Raw genomic sequence first — 19857 nt, 5'->3', positions numbered from 1 at the left:
GGGACCTTATCAAATGCTTTCTGAATGTTCAGGTAAACTACATCCACTGGCTCTCCTTTGTCCATTTTCCCAGTTATATCCTCAAAAAATTCCAGAAGATTAGTTAAGCATGATTTCCCCTTCGTAAATCCATGCTGACTCGGACCGATCCTGCTACTGCTATCCAAATGGACAACTTATCTTTTATAATGTGGGCAACTGTTATGGAAAAAATAAAATGATGGAGATTTTTAAAATTTAAATTGGAGATTGAAAGGTGTTGGTTTTCAATGTTTACCCCTGCACCCCAATAACTCAAAATAAACAAGTAGCTTCCTTTGGTTGAATACTGAAGGGCTTGATGAACAGAAATTGGAGAAGATTGAACAGAGAGCGAAGATATGTGATCCCATTGCCTTCCCACTCAAGGTTTCTCCAATCCACTGATCCCAACATCAAATGTTGTTGATTGAATGGAAAAACAATCCATTTTGCCACAATTGCTATTTACATCACTTATTAAATCACCCAGATGCAATAGATCAACACAGGATCTATTTCATGGATAAATTGATTTATCGGTCGGTGAACCTCCCACAATTTGTTTGTGCTAGGAAACAAAGAATGACCAATATATTCTTCAACTTCCCAAACACTTCTCAGCAAGTCTGTACCTTTTCAGAGGGCCTATACCCATGCTGTACTGAGATTTGATCCAAATTCTAATTGCATGGACGAGGGGAGAGCAGCAGCAACATTTGGAAGGTGATAGTTCTACTTCTAATTTGTGATTCGGATGGATATGGAACATTCATTTCAGGAAAGAAGAAAATGAGGTATTGCCAGAGGAATCGATCTCATCTGAAGTAGAGAGCATTAATAGTCAGCTCTTTTTATTGGTTCCAGTCTCTTTGTCAAGCTCTACCGACATCCTTAGATAAATGGGCCAATTATACAATGAACATCACTTAACTTTTATTTTAAAACTTCTGAGAAACAGCAAAGTGTAACCTGAAGCAGTAAATTGGATGGTCAAAATCTGAAATAAATTAGAGGTCTAAGCACTTTGAGGGAATAAAGATTTTACTGCTTCCATCGCTGTCATGCACTGTAGCAAACACTGCAATGCTATAAATCTTTGTCTAGCTATGTCAAGTGGATCTTGAACAATAAGAATCGCAATGAGAATTCAAAGGAAGTTTAATGTATTGATTGAGTTCCATTCAGTACCAACAGTTCAAATGAAAATCATCTATTAACAAAATTATATTTACAGTTATTCCAATTAATACTTTACAAACATTGAGGAACAGGGCATAATGCATTATCTGAAATTAGAATTTTCTCCGGTAATAACTGTCAAGTTCCAGTTGTTAATTGTTGAAATAATGTTACTGTTCTTTCATTATTATTCCAGACCCAAAAGAATGCAATTGGCAACCAGCTCAAGGTGAAACATTAACCATATAGCCCAAAAATCACAATTTTCCATTAGCACAATCAAAAATCATCATTTTCTGGTCTCTATTGATGGACCCATTTTCTCTCTGGGGAAATCACACATGAATTAATGTGAACTGAATGCTCTCCCTAGATCTGCCTTTGAGAAAGTAGGTAATTCATCTCTTTCGTTTCATGCAAACGCCTTATAATTTAAAATTGTTATAGTCACAGTCATACAGCACGTAAACAGGCCCTTCAGCTCAACTTTGCCCATGCTGAACAAGATGCCGCATCGATACCAGCCCTGTCTACCCACATTTTCCTCATATCCTTCTTAACCTTTTCTATCCATGTACCTGTCCAAATGCCTTTTAAATGTTGTCATTGTACCTGCCTCAACTACCTACTCTGGCAGGCCGTTCTACATACCCATCACCCACTGTGTGAAAAAGTTGTCTCGCAGGTTCCTATTACATCTTTCACCTCTCACCTTAAACCTACATCCCCTCGATTCCCCTACTCTTGGTGAAATACTCTGCCTTTACCCTATTCATTCAAAAATCTTGCACTTTCCTTGCACATTATTGACTTGAATTGTGCTGACTGATAGCAGGATATCATAATTTGTGCTTCAATGTGTGCGAGATGAAAGGCAGAGTTTGCCTGATAGAGGACAAATCCTAGCCTAACTGACACTTCTCTCCACCGACAGACTCTGCAATGAGCCCAGGCAAACGAGGGCTTGGGCTGGGTGCAGTTCGTATCGAACTAGCAGCTTTGCACCAGGAAGAGTAGGCATGTGAATGGCAACCCAATCTTTTGAATGGGTTCATTGAACCAATGGAAAAAAGATAAGGCAGGTAAAAATGCTAGAAATACTCATCAAGTCAGACAGCATCTGTGGAAAACGGAATAGTTAATGTTTCAGGTCAGAGACCACTCTGGGAAAGGGAGAAAATATGATAGTTTCAGTTGAATAAATGGCAAGAACAAAGGGAATGCTTGTTATAGGGCGGGAAAACTAGTAAATGTAATAGTTGGAGGCAGATTGCGCTTCTGCGTTAAGTGTTACTCGTAGTAGGGTTGTGGAACACACCCTGCTACCCACACTCTACAAAATGGAGAGAAAAACTGAGCCAGTTCTGATGCAGATAGACAGAAAAAAGCGACTTCAAACTGAATCACTGTGTGTATCAGAACTGACCATTTCTGTCCATTAGCCATCCGCGAGTTTGGTTCAGTTTTGATTTTCATGTACAGTTAAGTGCTTCCCACATCTTATTACTCATTATTTTAATCTGCAATTGCTTAAAGTAGCAAAACAATATCAGTAATTTGTGATCCAAGCATTTAAACAAATTCTGACCTGACGTCAAAGTTTTACAGACCAATTTTTTTCCTTTGCAATTGATATAGAAATTATACTGAAAACTTACTGCCAGAATTTTATCTCCTATCTGCAACCGGCCATCTTTATGAGCAGCCCCTCCTTCAATAATTTTGGTTACATAGATGCTGTTATCTCCAGGAATGTGCTGGTTTCCGACACCTCCAGCTATACTGAAACCAAGACCTTTGGGGGAAAGAAAAATCATATTTCAAATCAACCAGCATTTTTTTTCTTGGTAGAAGAGATATTACCCAAACAACCACATGACATTTGTTAAGCTGATCTGGCACAGATCAATAGCTCCAACATGATCATTGCCCAACCATCCACTTAATGAACTTAACATTTCCCACAAATTGGGGCAAATGTGCTTATAAATACACAATTTATTCATCACCTTACATTTTTACTTTCATTTGCATAAAATCATTATTCCTATATTATTAAGTACAAAATGTTTCTAACCAGTTCTTGGGGAGAGAATCTTTAGTAGAGAAGGGCTGCTTGATGGTAAAGTGTTGACTCAACAAAACGAGTCATTCAGTCAAATGAATTAGCACCAACCATGAAACGCACTACTCATCCACACTAATATCATTAACTCTAAACCTGGCCTCATCCGATTCCATCACTCACCTGCACATTAGGGGTCATTTAACCGACCGATCCAGATGTCTTTGAAAAGTGGAAGGAAATGGAGCACTCAGGGAAAAACCTGATGGTTCCAATGAGAATGCGAAAACTCCACATAGACAGCATCAGAGGAAAGGATTGAACCTAGGTCAATGCTGCTGCGCCACAATGCCAACCAATTAGATAAATGCAGGCATCATCACCAATGGCTTCAATGCTCAATAATCTGTAATAATTCTAGAATTACCACAGTTTTTTAAGTATTTATTCAAGTATAGCATGTCCAGCAGTCAATCAAGCAAAATGTTATATTGTCAAACCAAAGTTTATTGCAAAACATTATTGGGAAGGTGCCATGGATTTTGATAATAAGTGAAGGAAAAAAGGAAAATCAAAAAAATCAGTCAAGCAAACTTTCATGTCATATTCGTCTCTTGAACCTGTTCTCAGTTGGAATTACGGATGGTAACCTTGAACATATCAGTAGTCACGTTGTATTTCATGTTTTACATGAAATGTCTTTAATATTTGAATTTCTTTTCTGAATGTTCACATCCTGAGGAAACAAACCTTGACTCTCCAACCAACTCAGATGTAATCAGTTGTCAAATGTTCTGCAGGTTTACAAGGCTTAACCAGAATCGTACATTGCATATACTCACAGCACAGATTCCTCATCTGTGAGAATCTATACTGCAATGCTGTAACTATGCAGCTTCACACCCACAAATGGGAAATTACTTCAAAGGAAAGGAGGAACGAGAACCAGAGGTAATTGATGAACAATGACAAATATTTGTGGAGAACGTTTAAAGTTTATTGAACAGATTTATTTTTTAATGCAGAACCTACCTTTTGGCCCTTTAACTAGTTTTATCTCTAAGATTTTTTCTGTGACTGGTTTCCTTCTCCGCACATATAATCTCACAATCGATCCGGCCTCTTTTAAAGCTTCTACTGCTTTGCTGTGCGTTACTTCCCTTACATCTACATCATTTACTCGAAGGATGCAGTCATTCACCCTAGAATATTAAAAAAACATACACTGAAACAAGCTGCAAGTTAGACAGCATACAGTTTTCTTTAAAAAAATATTGTGAATAAAACTTTAACAACTCTTTCAAATGCTTCACAACTCTTTTTTTTTGGCGGCAGAAATAAATAGTGAAAGAAAAAAATGAAGAGGGGAGAACATTTTGTTAGGTATTGTTAAAAATGAAAGGAAGAAACACGAATACTGAATCATAAAGGAAAAGTCAGCATTGTGACTTAATATTCTGTAATAATGCACCCATTGATGGTGGAGCAAGTGCTGGAATTTAAAAATAATTTAAAGATTTTTTTTTAGGACAACTTTCAGCCAATTGTGATTGTTTCCAAGACTAGAACAATTTCCTGTACGTTGCTAGCTTGTCTTGTACAGAAGGCCCAGTGGTAAATAAATCAATAGAAATACATTAACACGATTGAAAAACAAATTCAGGGAATTAAATTGATCTTTGCCAGGAAGACAAATGGAATGGATATAAATCATGAGGTTTTTTTATGCCATATTCAATTTCCTCTTTGACCACTGCTGAAGACCAATTTCATCTATGAGGTATGGATAGACAAGTCATTGAAAGTTTAAGAAGGAACTGCAGATGCTGGAAAATCGAAGGTAGACAAAAATGCTGGAGAAACTCAGCAGGTGAGGCAGCATCTATGGAGCGAAGGAAATAGGCAACGTTTCAGGTCACTTCGCCGAACACCTCCGCTCAGTTCGCAATAACCAACCTGATCTCCCGGTGGCTCAGCACTTCAACTCCCCCTTCCATTCCAAATCCGACCTTTCTGTACTGGGCCTCCTCCATGGCCAGAGTGAGGACCACCGTAAATTGGAGGAGCAGCACCTCATATTTCGCTTGGGCAGTTTGCACCCCAGCGGTATGAACATTGACTTCTCTAATTTCAGGTATTCCTTACTTTCTCCTCCCCTTCTCAGCTCTCCCTCAGCCCACTGGCTCCACCTCTTCCTTTCTTCTTCCCCCCTCCCCCCCCCCCCCCCCCCCACCACCCTCATATCAGTCTGAAGAAGGATTTCGACCCGAAACGTTGCCTATTTCCTTCGCTCCATAGATGCTGCCTCACCCGCTGAGTTTCTCCAGCATTTTTGTCCACTTAAGCCATTGACAGTGTTACGACCTGTAGAGAAACTGTTTAGTAAGGCTTTATTTTAAAAAAAACACACCGAGTCTAAAAAAAAAGTGAAGTCAGACTGAATCTTGAGAGACCACAGTTACGAGGAACGATGAGAGAGGCTGGAACTCTTCTTTAAAACAAAAGAATGAGGAGAGATGTAATTAAAGTACACCAAATAACAATGGACCAGGACAATGTAGATAATGGGGGATCATTCCTAACGGTAGCAGGAGTCGTGGACTAGAGGATGCAATTAGAATCTAGAATGTTTACTTGCAGATGTGGAGGAGGCAGGTTCCATTGTGTGTTCCAAAAGAAAATTGGATAAATATATGGTGAGGAAAAATAGGCAAACAATGGGAAAGAGGCTAAGAGCTAGATCTACCAAGTTACTTTGATAGAGAACTGGAACAGATAAGATGGGCTGAATGGCAAGCCCCTGACTCTTCCCATGGATATAATGTAATAATACTATGCTTATAGAGCTCTGTATGATCCAGTACATTGTACTTAAATGATTCAATCATTGAGGTGTTCAACTTTGTAAACTTGTAATATTGAATTCTTGAATCATTACATGTTCGCAAGCTGTCATTAAAGTTCAAATTTTAATTAAAGTTCAATCTTTAATGAGTATAAATTATAAATAGAGGATGCTATCCTTCTGGTAAAAATGGTCAATTCACCATTAATGTATCAAATATGAAATAGCAAAACTTGAAAAGATGGACAACTCAACAGCTGGCTCCCATCTTGCTCATTTATAACCCAACTCCTCTATTCCCAGGAATCACAAGATGAAACGATAGATGCAATATATTTAACTGATATTAATCATTCGAGTTCATTTAGACTTAGGTTAAGATAAATCACATCATTCAAGGAAATAACCTCCAGGGAGATAATGAAACGTTCTAAAAATGTTATGCATCAACTTATGATGGAAAACTTCCAACTAGTTATAATCACATATTGCATCAACTGTAAATCTTCACATTGAGCAGTGAACTTTAGCCATAACATTTAAGGGAGAGTATATGAACGTGTTCTCAATAAAAAGCAAAATGTGAGATGATATTGGAGCACTCTGTTATAAAATGTAACTATCATTCAAACTCCAGGGATAAAATCTATACTTAGTCCTGATTTACAGATTGGGAGATGGTCACCTCAATTTCTATTACATCAGTGGGACTGTTGTCAGATTACAATCAGACAGGAAGGAATCCTGAGGAGTTTGTGAGGATTTAAGCAAGAAGTATTACGCAAAGTTGATGGAAAGCATTTATACTTCAAAATAGTATTTCTTTTGTATTTAATATTCTTTTAATGTCTTCAATTAGATCATCCCTCAATTTGCTAGACTGAAAAGGAACAAAAACCACCGTTATAATTTAAAACATTAAAGCCTTCATTAGAAGATGGACAAAACACTGGAGTAATTCAACAGGACAGGCAGCATCTCTGGAGAGAAATAATTGGGTCGAGACCCTTCTTCAGACTGAAAGTCAGGGGAGGGAGAGACTAGGTCAGCATTCCTTTTCCCCAGAGATGCTGCTTGACCCGCTGAGTTACTCCAGCATTTGTGTCTATCTTCTGTGTAAACCAGCATCTGCAGTTCCTTCCTACATTAACCCTTCTAGAGGTCTGGTAAATCTGCTCTGCACACCATTAACAATAATAGAGCCATCTTGATAAGCGGTGCTCAGCGTTGAATAACATTCTCCAAATGAAGTCCGATAAAAACTCCATACATTTAAACCTCACCATCCACACCCAAATATTCCAGTTCTCTTGAGATGGCTACTATACTTTGGTTTTTATTGTTTTCAGTGCCTTTCGATCAGATTTTTAGCGACGAACACAATGATAGCCAAATCTATCAATTTCTACACCGATCTATCTCAACTGGCAGGTCAATCCAACAAAGACTGGATTTGTAGGCAAGAACTTCAATTACATTTTCCTGCCCCAAAAGGGATGCAAACTAGATGCTGTTTGTCACTATTCCTATAAAACAGAATCTCATTCTCTTGCTACAGACGTGGGAGTACTTCTGGCCATGCTCTCACAGGCCAGACAACAGGCAGTTTTATATAGGAAGGCATGTTAAATAATACAGTACAAAATATAATTATTCTTCAAACAACACGCTCCTTTTGTCCAACTGAGACCACAAACAATACATGGACAGTGTCACATGAAATGAGTCCCCATGTTGAAATGTGATTGCAAAGGCTATTTTCAAGTTAGTAGCATGCAGAAATTAATTCTCTGCTCTGTGATACATTTATAGGTCTTCCAGACAGACGCTCCTAATCATTGACAATTTTTTTTTTTTTAAAGCATTTAAATAGAAGTAAGGAAATGCATACTTGCATATCCTTTCTAAAGACTGTAGTTCAAGTAGTTTACAATTACAATTAAGCCTTTGCATTATGAATTCTTGTGGCTCCGTTTACAATCATTATCTGATGTTTATTTAAAACCACAAAGCAGGGAGCATCTCAACAACAGATGTGGAAGCTGGTGATAATATTTTTGTACGGCCATTCATGCACTCTCAGGAACACACTTGAACTAATGTTTGTTATGCAAGCAGCAATGCATCCCAATGAGACATACCGCAATCTTCCATCCTGTGCAGCTGCACCTCCTGCAATGATTTTTGTAATGAATATACTTGGATCGTCACCAATATGTGGATTATCAGTACCACCTGCAATGCTGAATCCGAGGCCAGAATTTCCCTGTGCAAGAGAACATTTTGAAAATCAAGCATAAAAATTGTGTGCTGAACACATGGGAGAAATCTGGAAAATAAAGGTTTCATTTTTTCACATAATTTAAATAGAAACATGCTGGAAATACTGAACAAATCAGACAGCAGCTGTTGACAGTGAAACTGCTAAGATTTCAAGACAATGATCTTTTTACATAGTCAATGCATAGTCCTAATGAAGGGGATTTGACCAAAAACAAATTTCTACAAATTTAATTTCCCAGAGTCAATGCATATATTTAAAACATTTCGTATCACTTTTTATTCATGGGAGCTGGGTGTTGCTGGAAAGCTCAACATTTATTACTCATCCTTAAATGGCATCTAGTTGATGATAGTGATCCTTGAAATTCCAAATATTGAATCAATACCTGTAATGCTTTGGAATACAATGTCAAACTAGAATTTAGTCTGAATTACGTTTCTGAATTAGTGCATTCCATTTGGCAAAGGTGCTTCATAGTTCTTTCAGAATGTGGCCAACTTTGCCACTGGTGGGTGCTCTCAAGCTAACTCTAGTGAAGGCCATTAGAGACCTCACCCAAACACTGACTATGTTGGAATAGTCACCATCGAGGAACAACGGTAATAATGAGCAAGAAGCTTCTTCATTTGTAGGATCTCATGTTATGAAATACTGCAGATCTTGATTCAAAGTTTTTCTCTTCCAGGCTGCACTTTGGTGCCGTCAGCGAGGGCAGCCCGCCAACATTCTGTCTGTCTTTTCGTCTTTTTTGTTATGTTTAGTTTGTTTTAAAAAGTATATGTTAATGTTCTCTGGTTTGTTTAATGTGGGGGATGGGGGGGTCGGGGAAAACCTTTTGTTCCAAACTCTTACCTTGCCGGAGATGTGATTTTTTTTCCGGATCGTATCTCCGGTCGCTTTGCGGCCTAGCATCATGAAGCTGGCGGCCTTGCTCAAGACTGACTGAGCCCCACCGCGGGAACTTACCATCGGAGCCTGCAATCCCTTGCCTGGGATCGATGCTCCAACCGAGGCCTGCCAATTTCAACATCACGGAGTTCGCATTCGGGTAGAGAATGATGTCGGGAAGCTCCGACCCGGGATCCGATCGCCCGCCACGGGGAGTTGAGACCCCCCCCGGCATGAGAGCTTGATCGCACCGACGCGGAGGGCCAAACTGCCGGCAACGGGAGCCAAGATAGTCCAGTCAATGGAAGGCTCGAGGCCCCCGAAGACAACGAAGGGAAGAGATTGAACTTTTTTTTTGCCTTCCATTGCAGTGAGGAATGTGGAGGAGTCACTGTGGTGGAGGTTTATGTTAAAATGTATTTTGTGTGTCTTGTTGCTTTTTATTGGTATGACTGTATGGCAAATCAAACTCCTCATATGTTGCAAAACATACTTGGCTAATAAAGTATGATTATGATGATTATGATTTGATTACAATTCAGATAGAAAAGATACTCTACAGAAATTACCAAGGCGATTGCACAATTGCTGCATCAGAATCTAATGCCTAGGCTAAAGTTGGGTAGCATAGGCATCCCAAGGAATTGTTAAGTGTCAACAGCATTCCAGAAAATCTGCAGGGGAGTTAAATGTGCAGCTAACTAGATAGAGGCAGGCTTCATTCTTCAAAGGATGACCAAGAATCAGATGAGTTTTAGTAACAATCCAGTTGTTACCATGACCAATATTATGTTTTTACTTCACAATTCTAGTTAATTACAGTAATTTCATTTAGTTCAGATTCTCCTGTGACTTTGGTGGGATTTGAACTCAATTCTCCAGATCATTAGCCTCTGAATTAAAATTCATTTTAGTTAGAATTAAAATGTTATTTGTTCCTATGTTAATTGCTTTTCTGCTACTGGTGCCAGAATAACACTGCATTGTTCAAAAAGGTAAACATTTTTTTCCTGATCTTATGAAGTACTTTAAAAAATATATTTTCCCCAAGACTTTTACTGCTGGCCAACAAACCATGACAATTCCCAACTGGGACCATAATTGACCAAAACAACATTAGGGTTCATTTATTTGTGGATTTCTACTGTCACAAATTCTCACATTATTTCATTTCCCTACCACATGATATAGCGTAAAGTGTATTTCTACACAAAATTTTGATAAATCATTCTACCAGAATTGGTGGTCAGAATTTTTTAAATGTTCCTTTAGGAGGCTCAGTATTTTAGGCAGAAAATCGAACTAATTTGGCTTTCTCCTCCAATAGAAATAGTAGTTAATTCAGCATTGGAGGTCAGGCTCGTTAATTACACTGCTACATTTAAGAAGAGTGAACAGATGTTTGAATCCAAATATTTGACAAAGAAATTGTTGATAAATTATCCTGAGACGTCAAAGATATTCATTCAAACCAACGAAGTGAAGATCTCAAAATGGTTCACTGTATATTCATTTCAAATGACAAACTGAGTCCACATGAATTACATGGAATGGTAATGCGAAATGTACAGGTCCCAACACATTTTGCATGTTGAAGGAAATAACACTGTCTTCAGTAGGCAATTTCACTGGCACCAATTAAATTACTAAATCTTCCATGAATTAAGAAAGGCCGAGTTTTATTGAGAACTGGTTGTTATTGTTATACAAAGAGTTGGCTGGGCAAAGATCAAGATTCACACTATTTTCTAACATAAAATGTTGGCTAAGAATCCATTTAAGGTTTACACCAAAAACTTACACCAAATTAACTGGTACTGAGTAATTTATGACACATTACTGTAGCAATTTTGAAATTAGTCCTCTGTCCACCGGGAATAGTGGCTGAATAGTTCTGTTAAAAGTTTTGTTAAGAAGCTCTGCCATTTTTGTCTACAACGTTCGTAGAATTACTGCCAATCCATTACTTATATTTTAGTATCTACATGAACTTCAGCTTCTCTGTTGTCAAGCTTGTATGCAATTAAAAATGTTCCCATAAAGTGCAGAGAATTTTTGAAAGCTTGATGTGAATATTAAGCAGATTTATAGTTAGAAGCATCTTGAAATAACAGCTTGAATAAAGAGCAGTGCTTAGATCCAACTGTCTGAAAATCAGCAAGGATCTCCTTCCTCGAATTCAGAATGAAAGACATCATATTGAAATAATTCTTGCTGAAGCAATTTATTTGGTTATTATGACAAAATATCTGATGAGGATGGCTGGTAAATGTGCCAACTGATATGGGACTACCAATCTGGTGATTTAGGAATTCATTTTCATTTGCTTAATAATTATCATGGTTAAATAAAAACAAGGGTTCATTCATGTCCTGGGAGAGGAACTTGGCAAACAAATTAAAATTGAGCATTATTTTTCATGAATTTCAGCATCTCACAACAGAAAGAATCTTTCAAGAAAGAATAAGCATGCAGACATGTCACATCGATCAGGCAGAAGATATAGATGCCTGAAGTGACACAAAACCAGGATCAGGAACAGCTCTTTCCCACGTATCATGTTCTTGAACAACATGCACTACCCTAATCCCATTGTGACAATGGAACACCATGGAGCACCTCTTGCACTTGTATCAACTCGTTTTTGTTTAATTGCGCTGATATCTTGACTTTTTTTGGACTTTTTGCTTTTTACTGTCTTGCAAAAATGTGTCATTTATCTATATTTTGTTTTTATGTGTTTGTCAATGTGTCTGTGATGCTGCTGCAAACTAGATTTTTATTGTAGCTATCCTCACCGTATTTTCACATATGACAATTTGCCATATATGCACAAATGTACTTAACTTGATAGAAGCAAATTAACTACTTGGATATCCAAACACGTTAAAGAACATAATAGACATTAATTGTACATCTGCGTGACAACTTTTCTTAATTGGAAAATGGGAAAGGATGCTGTTGAGATACAAGCCTATTAAATAATTACAGCTGTTGAAAGATTTTCAGGTAATTACAGAATGATTCTACAAGGATACAGTAATATCAATTACTAATCCCCTGGTGCAAAGGTCGCATATCAGTTTGACAAAGCACAACAAAATTCTGCAATCAATCAATGTGTTTACCTGTCCCACTTGGGCGTCATTTGCGTGTAATTTACTCGTCATGCGTCACGTGATGCGCGCATGGTGCGTGGTGACGTAGGCAGTGACGAGCTGTTGCACGCGGCGCCCCAGGTATGAACAAAATCTTCGCGCGCCATCTGCGTGACTCGCAAATGACGCCCAAGTGGGACAGGCCCTTAACACCACAATAAAAACTATCTTGTTGATGTAAATCAAATGCACAGAATCAAATCATTACTTGCACTAAATATTAGATCAAATCATGGTAGATTTTGTGTTGCAAATATTGCTCTCAGATTTTATGTTTGCAACTATGAGTATTCAAATTGTACCTGATTTTGTAGATAGACGAACAATTGATGATCAGTTGGTATACCCTTAATGCTCACATGAAGATCATTTAGCCATGGTGATTTAGGCCAACAGTTGCCAGTGGAGATTGCTTAGCAACTTGCATGAATTAGATGATTATCAACGAAATGGAAGTTTGAAATACATTCCTATTTACTTCAAATTCATTGAATTTTACATGAACATTCCTCTAACCTGAAAATACTTAATTATGAAAGAAAGCATAGCTTCCTTACCCTCTCCAGCGTGATTTCTTCATATTCATAGTCTGTATCAGTACCGTTGACCTGCAAAAGTCCCAAAGATACAAGTAAAACGTGATGTCAGGTATTCAAGTTGTGTTATGAGAGACTAAAATGCTTTACTTTTCGGTTTAATACAGAAACAAGGAATTGAAGATGCTGGTTTACAAAAAGGACACAAAGTTTTGGAGTAACTTAGCGGGTTAGGCAGCATCTCTGGAGAACATGGATAGGTGACATTTTGGTCTGGGATCCGTCTTCAGACTGATTGTGGCTTGGTGGGGGGGGGGGGGGGGTTGGGGAGAAGAAAACCAGAAGAGCGGAGAGGCGGGGCAAAGCCTGGCAAGTCAAAGATGAGGGGAGTTTTTGATAGGCAGTTAGTTGGACCAAGATCAGAGATGAAAAGACAGGTGGTGTGAGAATTTGAAGAGTTGCGTGTCCAGGTGCGAACACAGGATGGGGGGGGATTGGGGGTGAGGAGTTTGGTAGTTACCTAAAATTGGAGAATTTAATGTTCTTACCATTTGGTTGTAAGTTACCCAGGCAAAATATATGAGGTGTTGTCCCTTCAGTTTCGCTGTGGCTATTCGGTTTAATGGGGCAAATCTGTCATTAGGATGCTGGTTAAATTGATTGGTTTATATTGTGAATACTTTATGGTCACAAGAAAATGGTGAACTTTGGAACTTCATTGTACTTCGGATCTAGAGTTTATAGGTCGTCAAATTTTTAGTTTATAAAGATAATGAATATGCCAGTTGATGAAAGTTATTCATGTGTAATTTCCCTGCATTCAATTCATCCATCTGCAGGCTTTCACGATCCATAATTCCCAAAGGATTATTCATGTAATATTTTTGCCAAATGAAAGTCACAGCTGCAATTTTTGCCTAGTGCAAATACACAAGATGCCAATAAAAAACAAGTGACAAATTACAATGTGGTCTAATTACTTTTAATTTATCATAAGCAGCCGAAAGAAGACATTAACACGATAATGTACAGTTAAAGTTTATTAGTACTTATGGCATTGCACAATTTTTATCAGTGTTGACTGGCTGCAAACTGGTTTCAGCGAATATAAATTGAAACTTGGTGACAGCACAATTAGTAGAAGGATAAACCAACATGATGTGGTCCATAAAACAAGGAAACAGGAAATCTAAGTACATGAGGAAAAATTAATAAAGGAGAATTAGTCAAGCAAAATCAACAAAACGTCTTTTCTGAAACTGACTGGGAAAGGAACATAACATTAGCACTTAGGCAGTGAGAAATGTAGAGCAAAACATTATAGTCTTAGGGAACTACAGGCGATCCTCAATGGATTTGAAATGTTTCGATACGATAGAACTCTATTTATCCCAGGAGGGAATTTGGTCTGCCAGCAGTCATAAAACACAACAGGAAACATGTAATTAAAGTGAGATGTGCGTTTTTACACTTCTTCCAGACCAGAACGTTACTTATCCACGTCCTCCAGCAATGCTGCCTGACCTGCTGAGTTACTCCGGCACTTTTTTAAATATGGAAGTTATTGGGAGAAGGGGCTTTGCATGTGGAAAGGAAAATGTATCTCAACTAAAAGGTGGTAGAGGTCTGCATCTCAGTGCCTGAAAGGTTAATGTCTCATCACATTTAAATGATGTCTGAAGAATGGTCATGATCCAAAACGCTGTCCGTCCATTTCCCTCTGCAGATGCAGCCTGACCCATTGAGTTCCCCTAGCACTTTGCGTTTTGCTTCAGATTGCAGCATTTGTAGAATATTGTGTCGCCACATTTACATCATGCATTTTGTCTGAAGAAGGGTCCTGACCCAAAATATCACCAATCCATGTTCTCCAGGAATGCTGTCTGACTCACTGAGAGCATTATGGTAGTTATTCCAGCACTTTTAGTCTTTCCTTGGTAAACCTAACTTGCTTCTACATGTTTGGATGTGTAGGTAAAGGCGTTTTACTTACATAGCTCTGGACCTAATGAAGAGGAGGTTGAATAGCTTTTTTTATGAAAAGCTGTTATGACAGACCAAATGGCCTTTATCTTACTCGTTCTACAATTCATTCAATCATTTTAAACATTCCCCAAGATGTAATCATAACTTTTCAAGATGACATTTAGCTTTACACGTGAAAAGCTTTAAAGAATCATAATAAAGTTTTCTCAGCACCTGACAAGGAGGAAATATCTGAGCCATTTGCTGCCATCTGATTTGACAGCAAAATGAAATAAGAACAGTTTTCAATCACATTGACGGGAAAGTGAAAATTAGATTGTTTAATTACACTTCATAGCTGTGGAGAGACAAACAAATCTCTTGCATGGTTTCTCAAAGTAGAAAGGGATAAAGCATATGGAATGCAGAAGGGTGCAATCAGTAAAATCCACAGTGCTATCAATCATGCACTTGCAGACAGAGTCATACAGTTACACAGTACCAAAACAGGTCTACCCTGACTATTAATCAAACATTTCTTCACAAGCTCCATTTTCATTCTCCCACACACTCCCATGAACACTTCTCGTCTCTCAGATCCTCCCATTCCCCATTCCCACGCTAGTAATTCCCCATTGCCACACTGGAGGCAATTCACAGCAGCCAATTAACCGATCAGCCTGCATGGCTTTGGCTTGAGAGGGGATACTGGATGACTGGGAGGAACACCACGGGTTAATTTCACAGTCATGACCAGAGGTCAGTAGTGAACCAAGGTCACTGGAGCTGTGAGGCAGCTGCTCTGTTAGCTGTGCATGAGGAACCAGGATAAAATCAAGAATGTAGAAACAGGAAACTGTAGATGCTGGTTTACAAAAGGAGAAAGTGCTGGAATAACTCAGCAGGTCAGGCAGCATCTCAGGAGAATATGGATATGTGACATTTTGTGTTGGGACCCTTCTTCAGACATTGTTTGGGGGAAGGGGGTGGGGGAAGAGATGGGGACAAGACCTGGTGTATATAATAGGCCCAGAACTGAAAGGTCAGCGTAGGAATGAGAAGAGGAGTTAAAATGGTTAGCACCCAGGAGATCCTACAGGCCTTGTCAGAGTGAGCGTAAGTGTTTGGTGAAATGTTTGCCAAGTCTACACTTGGTCCCATCTATGTACAGGAGGCCACATTGGGAACATTAGATGCAGTAGATGAGGTTAGAGGAGGTGCATATGAACTATCTCACCTGGAAGGGCTGCTAGTGCTCCTGGATAGAGGCGAGGGAGCTGGTATCGGGATAGGTGTTGCAGCTACCATCTGGATATGCATCTATTTTCCCCCTCCCCTTCCGCATATATTCCTTCCTTGAGCTTCATAATTTGCAACTCTTCAACTCTTTTGTCTCACACCTTCCTTACTTACTTTCATCTCTGGCTTTGTCCAACCGCCTACCACTCGTATAACCCTCCTCATCTTTGCCAGCCTATTACATGCCAGGATTTGTCCTCCCTCTCCTCCAGCTTTCTTTTACCCCTCCCAATCAGTCTGAAGAAGGTCCCCGAACCAAAACGTCACCTCTCCATGTTCTCCTGAGATGCAGTCTGACCTACGGAGTTACTTCAGCACTTTCATGTCACTTCTTTTGGAATAAAGCAAACTGGCTAGTTTTCTCTTCAAATCTAACTACCGTATTTTCCGGCAATGAAGACGCTATTTTTTACCCAAAAATAAGGCACGAAAATTTACTTGCGTCTTGGAGACCGAAGGTTAGGTTGTTAGCCAAGAAAGATAGACTTGGCTATCCCTCAGTACAGCAACATCAAGAACAATGTTGTTGTACTGAGGTATAGTCAAGTCTATCCCTCATTGCTGGCAGCTGATGGGAAGCGGCTGTAAAAGGACAGCGCCGCTGGGAGGGGGGGAGTTCCTTTCACAGTGTGTGCGGAGTACGGCCCGAGTCAGCACAGGCAGGAGCGTTGACTCAACTGCCAAGATATCCAATAGCGAAATAAATCGACTTGCGAAAATGTTGACGTCATAATCATACAGCGTGAAAACAGGCCCTTTGGCCATACTTGCTCAAGCTAACCATCATGCCCCTTCAACATCAGTCCCACCTGCTTGAGTTTGACCCTCTAAAGCTATTCTATCTATATACATATCTAAATGTTTCTTAAACGTTGCATTAGTACATGCCTCAACTATCTCCTCTGGCAGCTTGTTCCATACACCCACCACCCTTTGTGTAAAAACGATACCCCTCAGGTACCTATTAAATCATCCCCTACCCCCATTTTAAAATACACAGTGAACAAACCAACATGCTGCACTGAAATAACAATTCCTACTTTATAAATAGTAAATACTACTGAATATTTTATGTAATAAGTTGCTTATAATGCGAGCGTAAGGTAATATGATTTGTCTCTACAAGAGATGGACAATTTCTTTCAGTTGTGGAACAAATCATGTTCTGCAGAGATAGGTTCAACTTGTTAACTTGTGTATCATCTAAAATGAAGCAATTTTATACCTGTGTCTTAAAGTGCTAATGTTAAAAAACTGACAGGCATGAAAATGCCAGTTTACTAAGCCATTGCTTTGCATTCAGTACTTGCTCGCTTCACAAATCATGAACTTTAACTGAAAACACTTGGGCTGTGTTATACAAGAGTTTTCATTCTCGTGGAGCAGGAATGTAGAAACAAGATGTCAGTATTTAATAATGCTAAGAGGTAAGTGATGACAGTCTGCTTGCATTCAATCCCAATAGTTTGAATATCAATTTTCAATGACAAGGCGTTTAATCGTAAAAAGCAAATCTTGCTATATGGTTGGAAAGAGAATTAAAATCATCCTGACACAAACTGGTATAAAAAATATGTAACTTACATATGGTTGAGACTCCAAAGTATCTGTATTCACCACAACCGGAGGTGGATTCGCCTTTAAAAAATGAAGACAACCTGGTTACAATGTTAGAAGAACAAATCATGTTAAAAATGGAAATCGATATGTAAAATAATTTTTAACACTCCATCCATTTCAGACATTCCCACACGAAAATAGCTGAGTTGCTTATGGAATAGAATGTTGTTCTGTCTTTCTGGCTCATTAATTGTAGACTCAGCGGGTGAGGCAGCATCTATGGAGCGAAAGAATAGGCTACGTTTCGGTTCGAGATCCTTCTTCAGACTGATGTGGGGGAGGGGTGGGAAAAAGATAGGAAAAGGCAGAGACAGTAGGCTGTGGGAGGGGAAGGAGGGAGAAAGCAAGGACTGCCTGAAATTGGAGAAGTCAATGTTCATACCGCTGGGTGTAAACTACCCAAGCAAAATATGAGGTGCTGCTCCTCCAATTTGCGGTGGGACTCACTCTGGCCATGGAGGAGGCCCAGGCCAGAAAGGTCGGATTTGGAATAGGACGGGGAATTGAGGTGGCTCACCTTCCATGTGAGCATATTCCAAGTTACATTTATTCAACCTCTTTCCATATCCCTTCTTCCACTTATCCACAATACACTTGAAAGTCGACCACTAAACATTTGTAATGAACTCAATAGCTTGACATACCTGTGAAGAACTCTCCTGTTCTAGCTCATGTTTAAGTTGATCTGTCCAACCTCATTCTTGCCCTTTCAAACGTGGAAACAGCTCTGTCTATCTTATCCTTTCATGATATTTTAAGAAAATGTTCGTACATTTTTTATAATCACGAATCATTACTCTGCACAATATTGTTTTTCACATTGTACACAAAGCTTGAGCACTCATTGCTTCTTTGCATTTATATTCTAAATCTCCAAATAGCTTAATCGCCTCAAGCTATTTAAAGCCCCATGGCCCAGTAGTCAAGAAACCCACCCCTCTTCATATCTGCACAACTTTGTACCCGTGCTCGAATCAAAATGCATCAATTCACACACCTGCTATAGAATCTAAAATGCCTCCTGTTAACACATTTACTTTCCATTTGTTTTATGAAAAAAAAACATAATTTGGTATATAGATCCACATACAGAGACGTGTGAAGTGAACAGGAGAAGTCCCAGAACAGTTTTAACGCATTTTATGTTTTCTGAATTCTGAACCCATTTTAAAATCCAGTTTAGCATCCTCCAAAATATTCCTTGCCTTTTAATTCACACATGCAAAATATGTGCATATGACATCCTGTCTCATTTTTTCCTACTGTGAATATACAGTGGATTTTCGACAATTTTTCTACAATAAATTCTTTGTGGTGAAGGGCAAATAGAATTTTTCCTTTAAATTTCAAATCAACTGTGACCTTCCCTTTGATTACATCCTTAAAGACCTTAACTTCTCTTGTCATTTACGTCATTGAACTGGATTTGAACTGAGTCCAAAGGAGCACTAAATGGACCAAAAGTGCTTCCTCAGAAGCAAATATAAAAGAGAGCAATAGTAAACGGCACAATTTGTAAAACTGTTTGAAGGTTGCAAAATACCAAAACTATCTGCACTATCGGTAAGAGAATATTGTGTGAATAAGAGGTGGAATCCGTTAAAATAAAAACTCCTTGGAGCAAATACATCCCTGTTGAAAAACTGAACATAAATAATTCATTTGGTCTTTTGAAGATAAGAATGCATTTTCATTTATGTTCCTTCGTTGAGAAATGGGATTTTTTTTATACATTAATAATTCAGCTAAATCTTCTTTGTTCTGCCTTTCTAGGCCACGAGCAATTAATATTTATAGCAATGCATTTATTCATTATGTTACAACTGCAAAGTAGCTAAAAAAATGGACAAAACAATATGATGTTTTTAAGATCAGCATCACAAAGTGTTCATTTGACGCTGATAATTTAACAATTTGTAATCTATATTTACTCAATATTTACTAGCCAAATAAACCATAACCAAATGATGCAACTCAGCAGAATAAGTAAACTAATA

The 19857-nt window shown here is 38.6% G+C and overlaps 1 protein-coding gene across 18 annotated transcripts in view; it reads right to left on the bottom strand.

Annotated features, from left to right (window-relative positions):
- The window catches only part of dlg1 (discs large MAGUK scaffold protein 1), a 356942-nt gene that overhangs the window by 122133 nt on the left and 214952 nt on the right, over positions 1-19857 (bottom strand). For all 18 annotated transcript variants that reach the window (XM_033032030.1, XM_033032037.1, XM_033032028.1 and 15 more), the window contains 5 exons: positions 17825-17878; positions 12998-13048; positions 8252-8376; positions 4298-4467; positions 2859-2995 (listed from right to left, as the gene is read on the bottom strand). In XM_033032030.1, coding sequence (XP_032887921.1) covers positions 2859-2995; positions 4298-4467; positions 8252-8376; positions 12998-13048; positions 17825-17878 — 537 coding nt within the window. The remainder of the gene's footprint in view (positions 1-2858; positions 2996-4297; positions 4468-8251; positions 8377-12997; positions 13049-17824; positions 17879-19857) is intronic.

Source organism: Amblyraja radiata, chromosome 13 (genome assembly GCF_010909765.2).
Source record: "Amblyraja radiata isolate CabotCenter1 chromosome 13, sAmbRad1.1.pri, whole genome shotgun sequence".
Lineage (NCBI taxonomy): Eukaryota > Metazoa > Chordata > Chondrichthyes > Rajiformes > Rajidae > Amblyraja > Amblyraja radiata.
The sequence above is the reverse complement of the archived record's forward strand: the minus strand, read 5'-3'. Positions and strand labels throughout refer to the sequence as shown.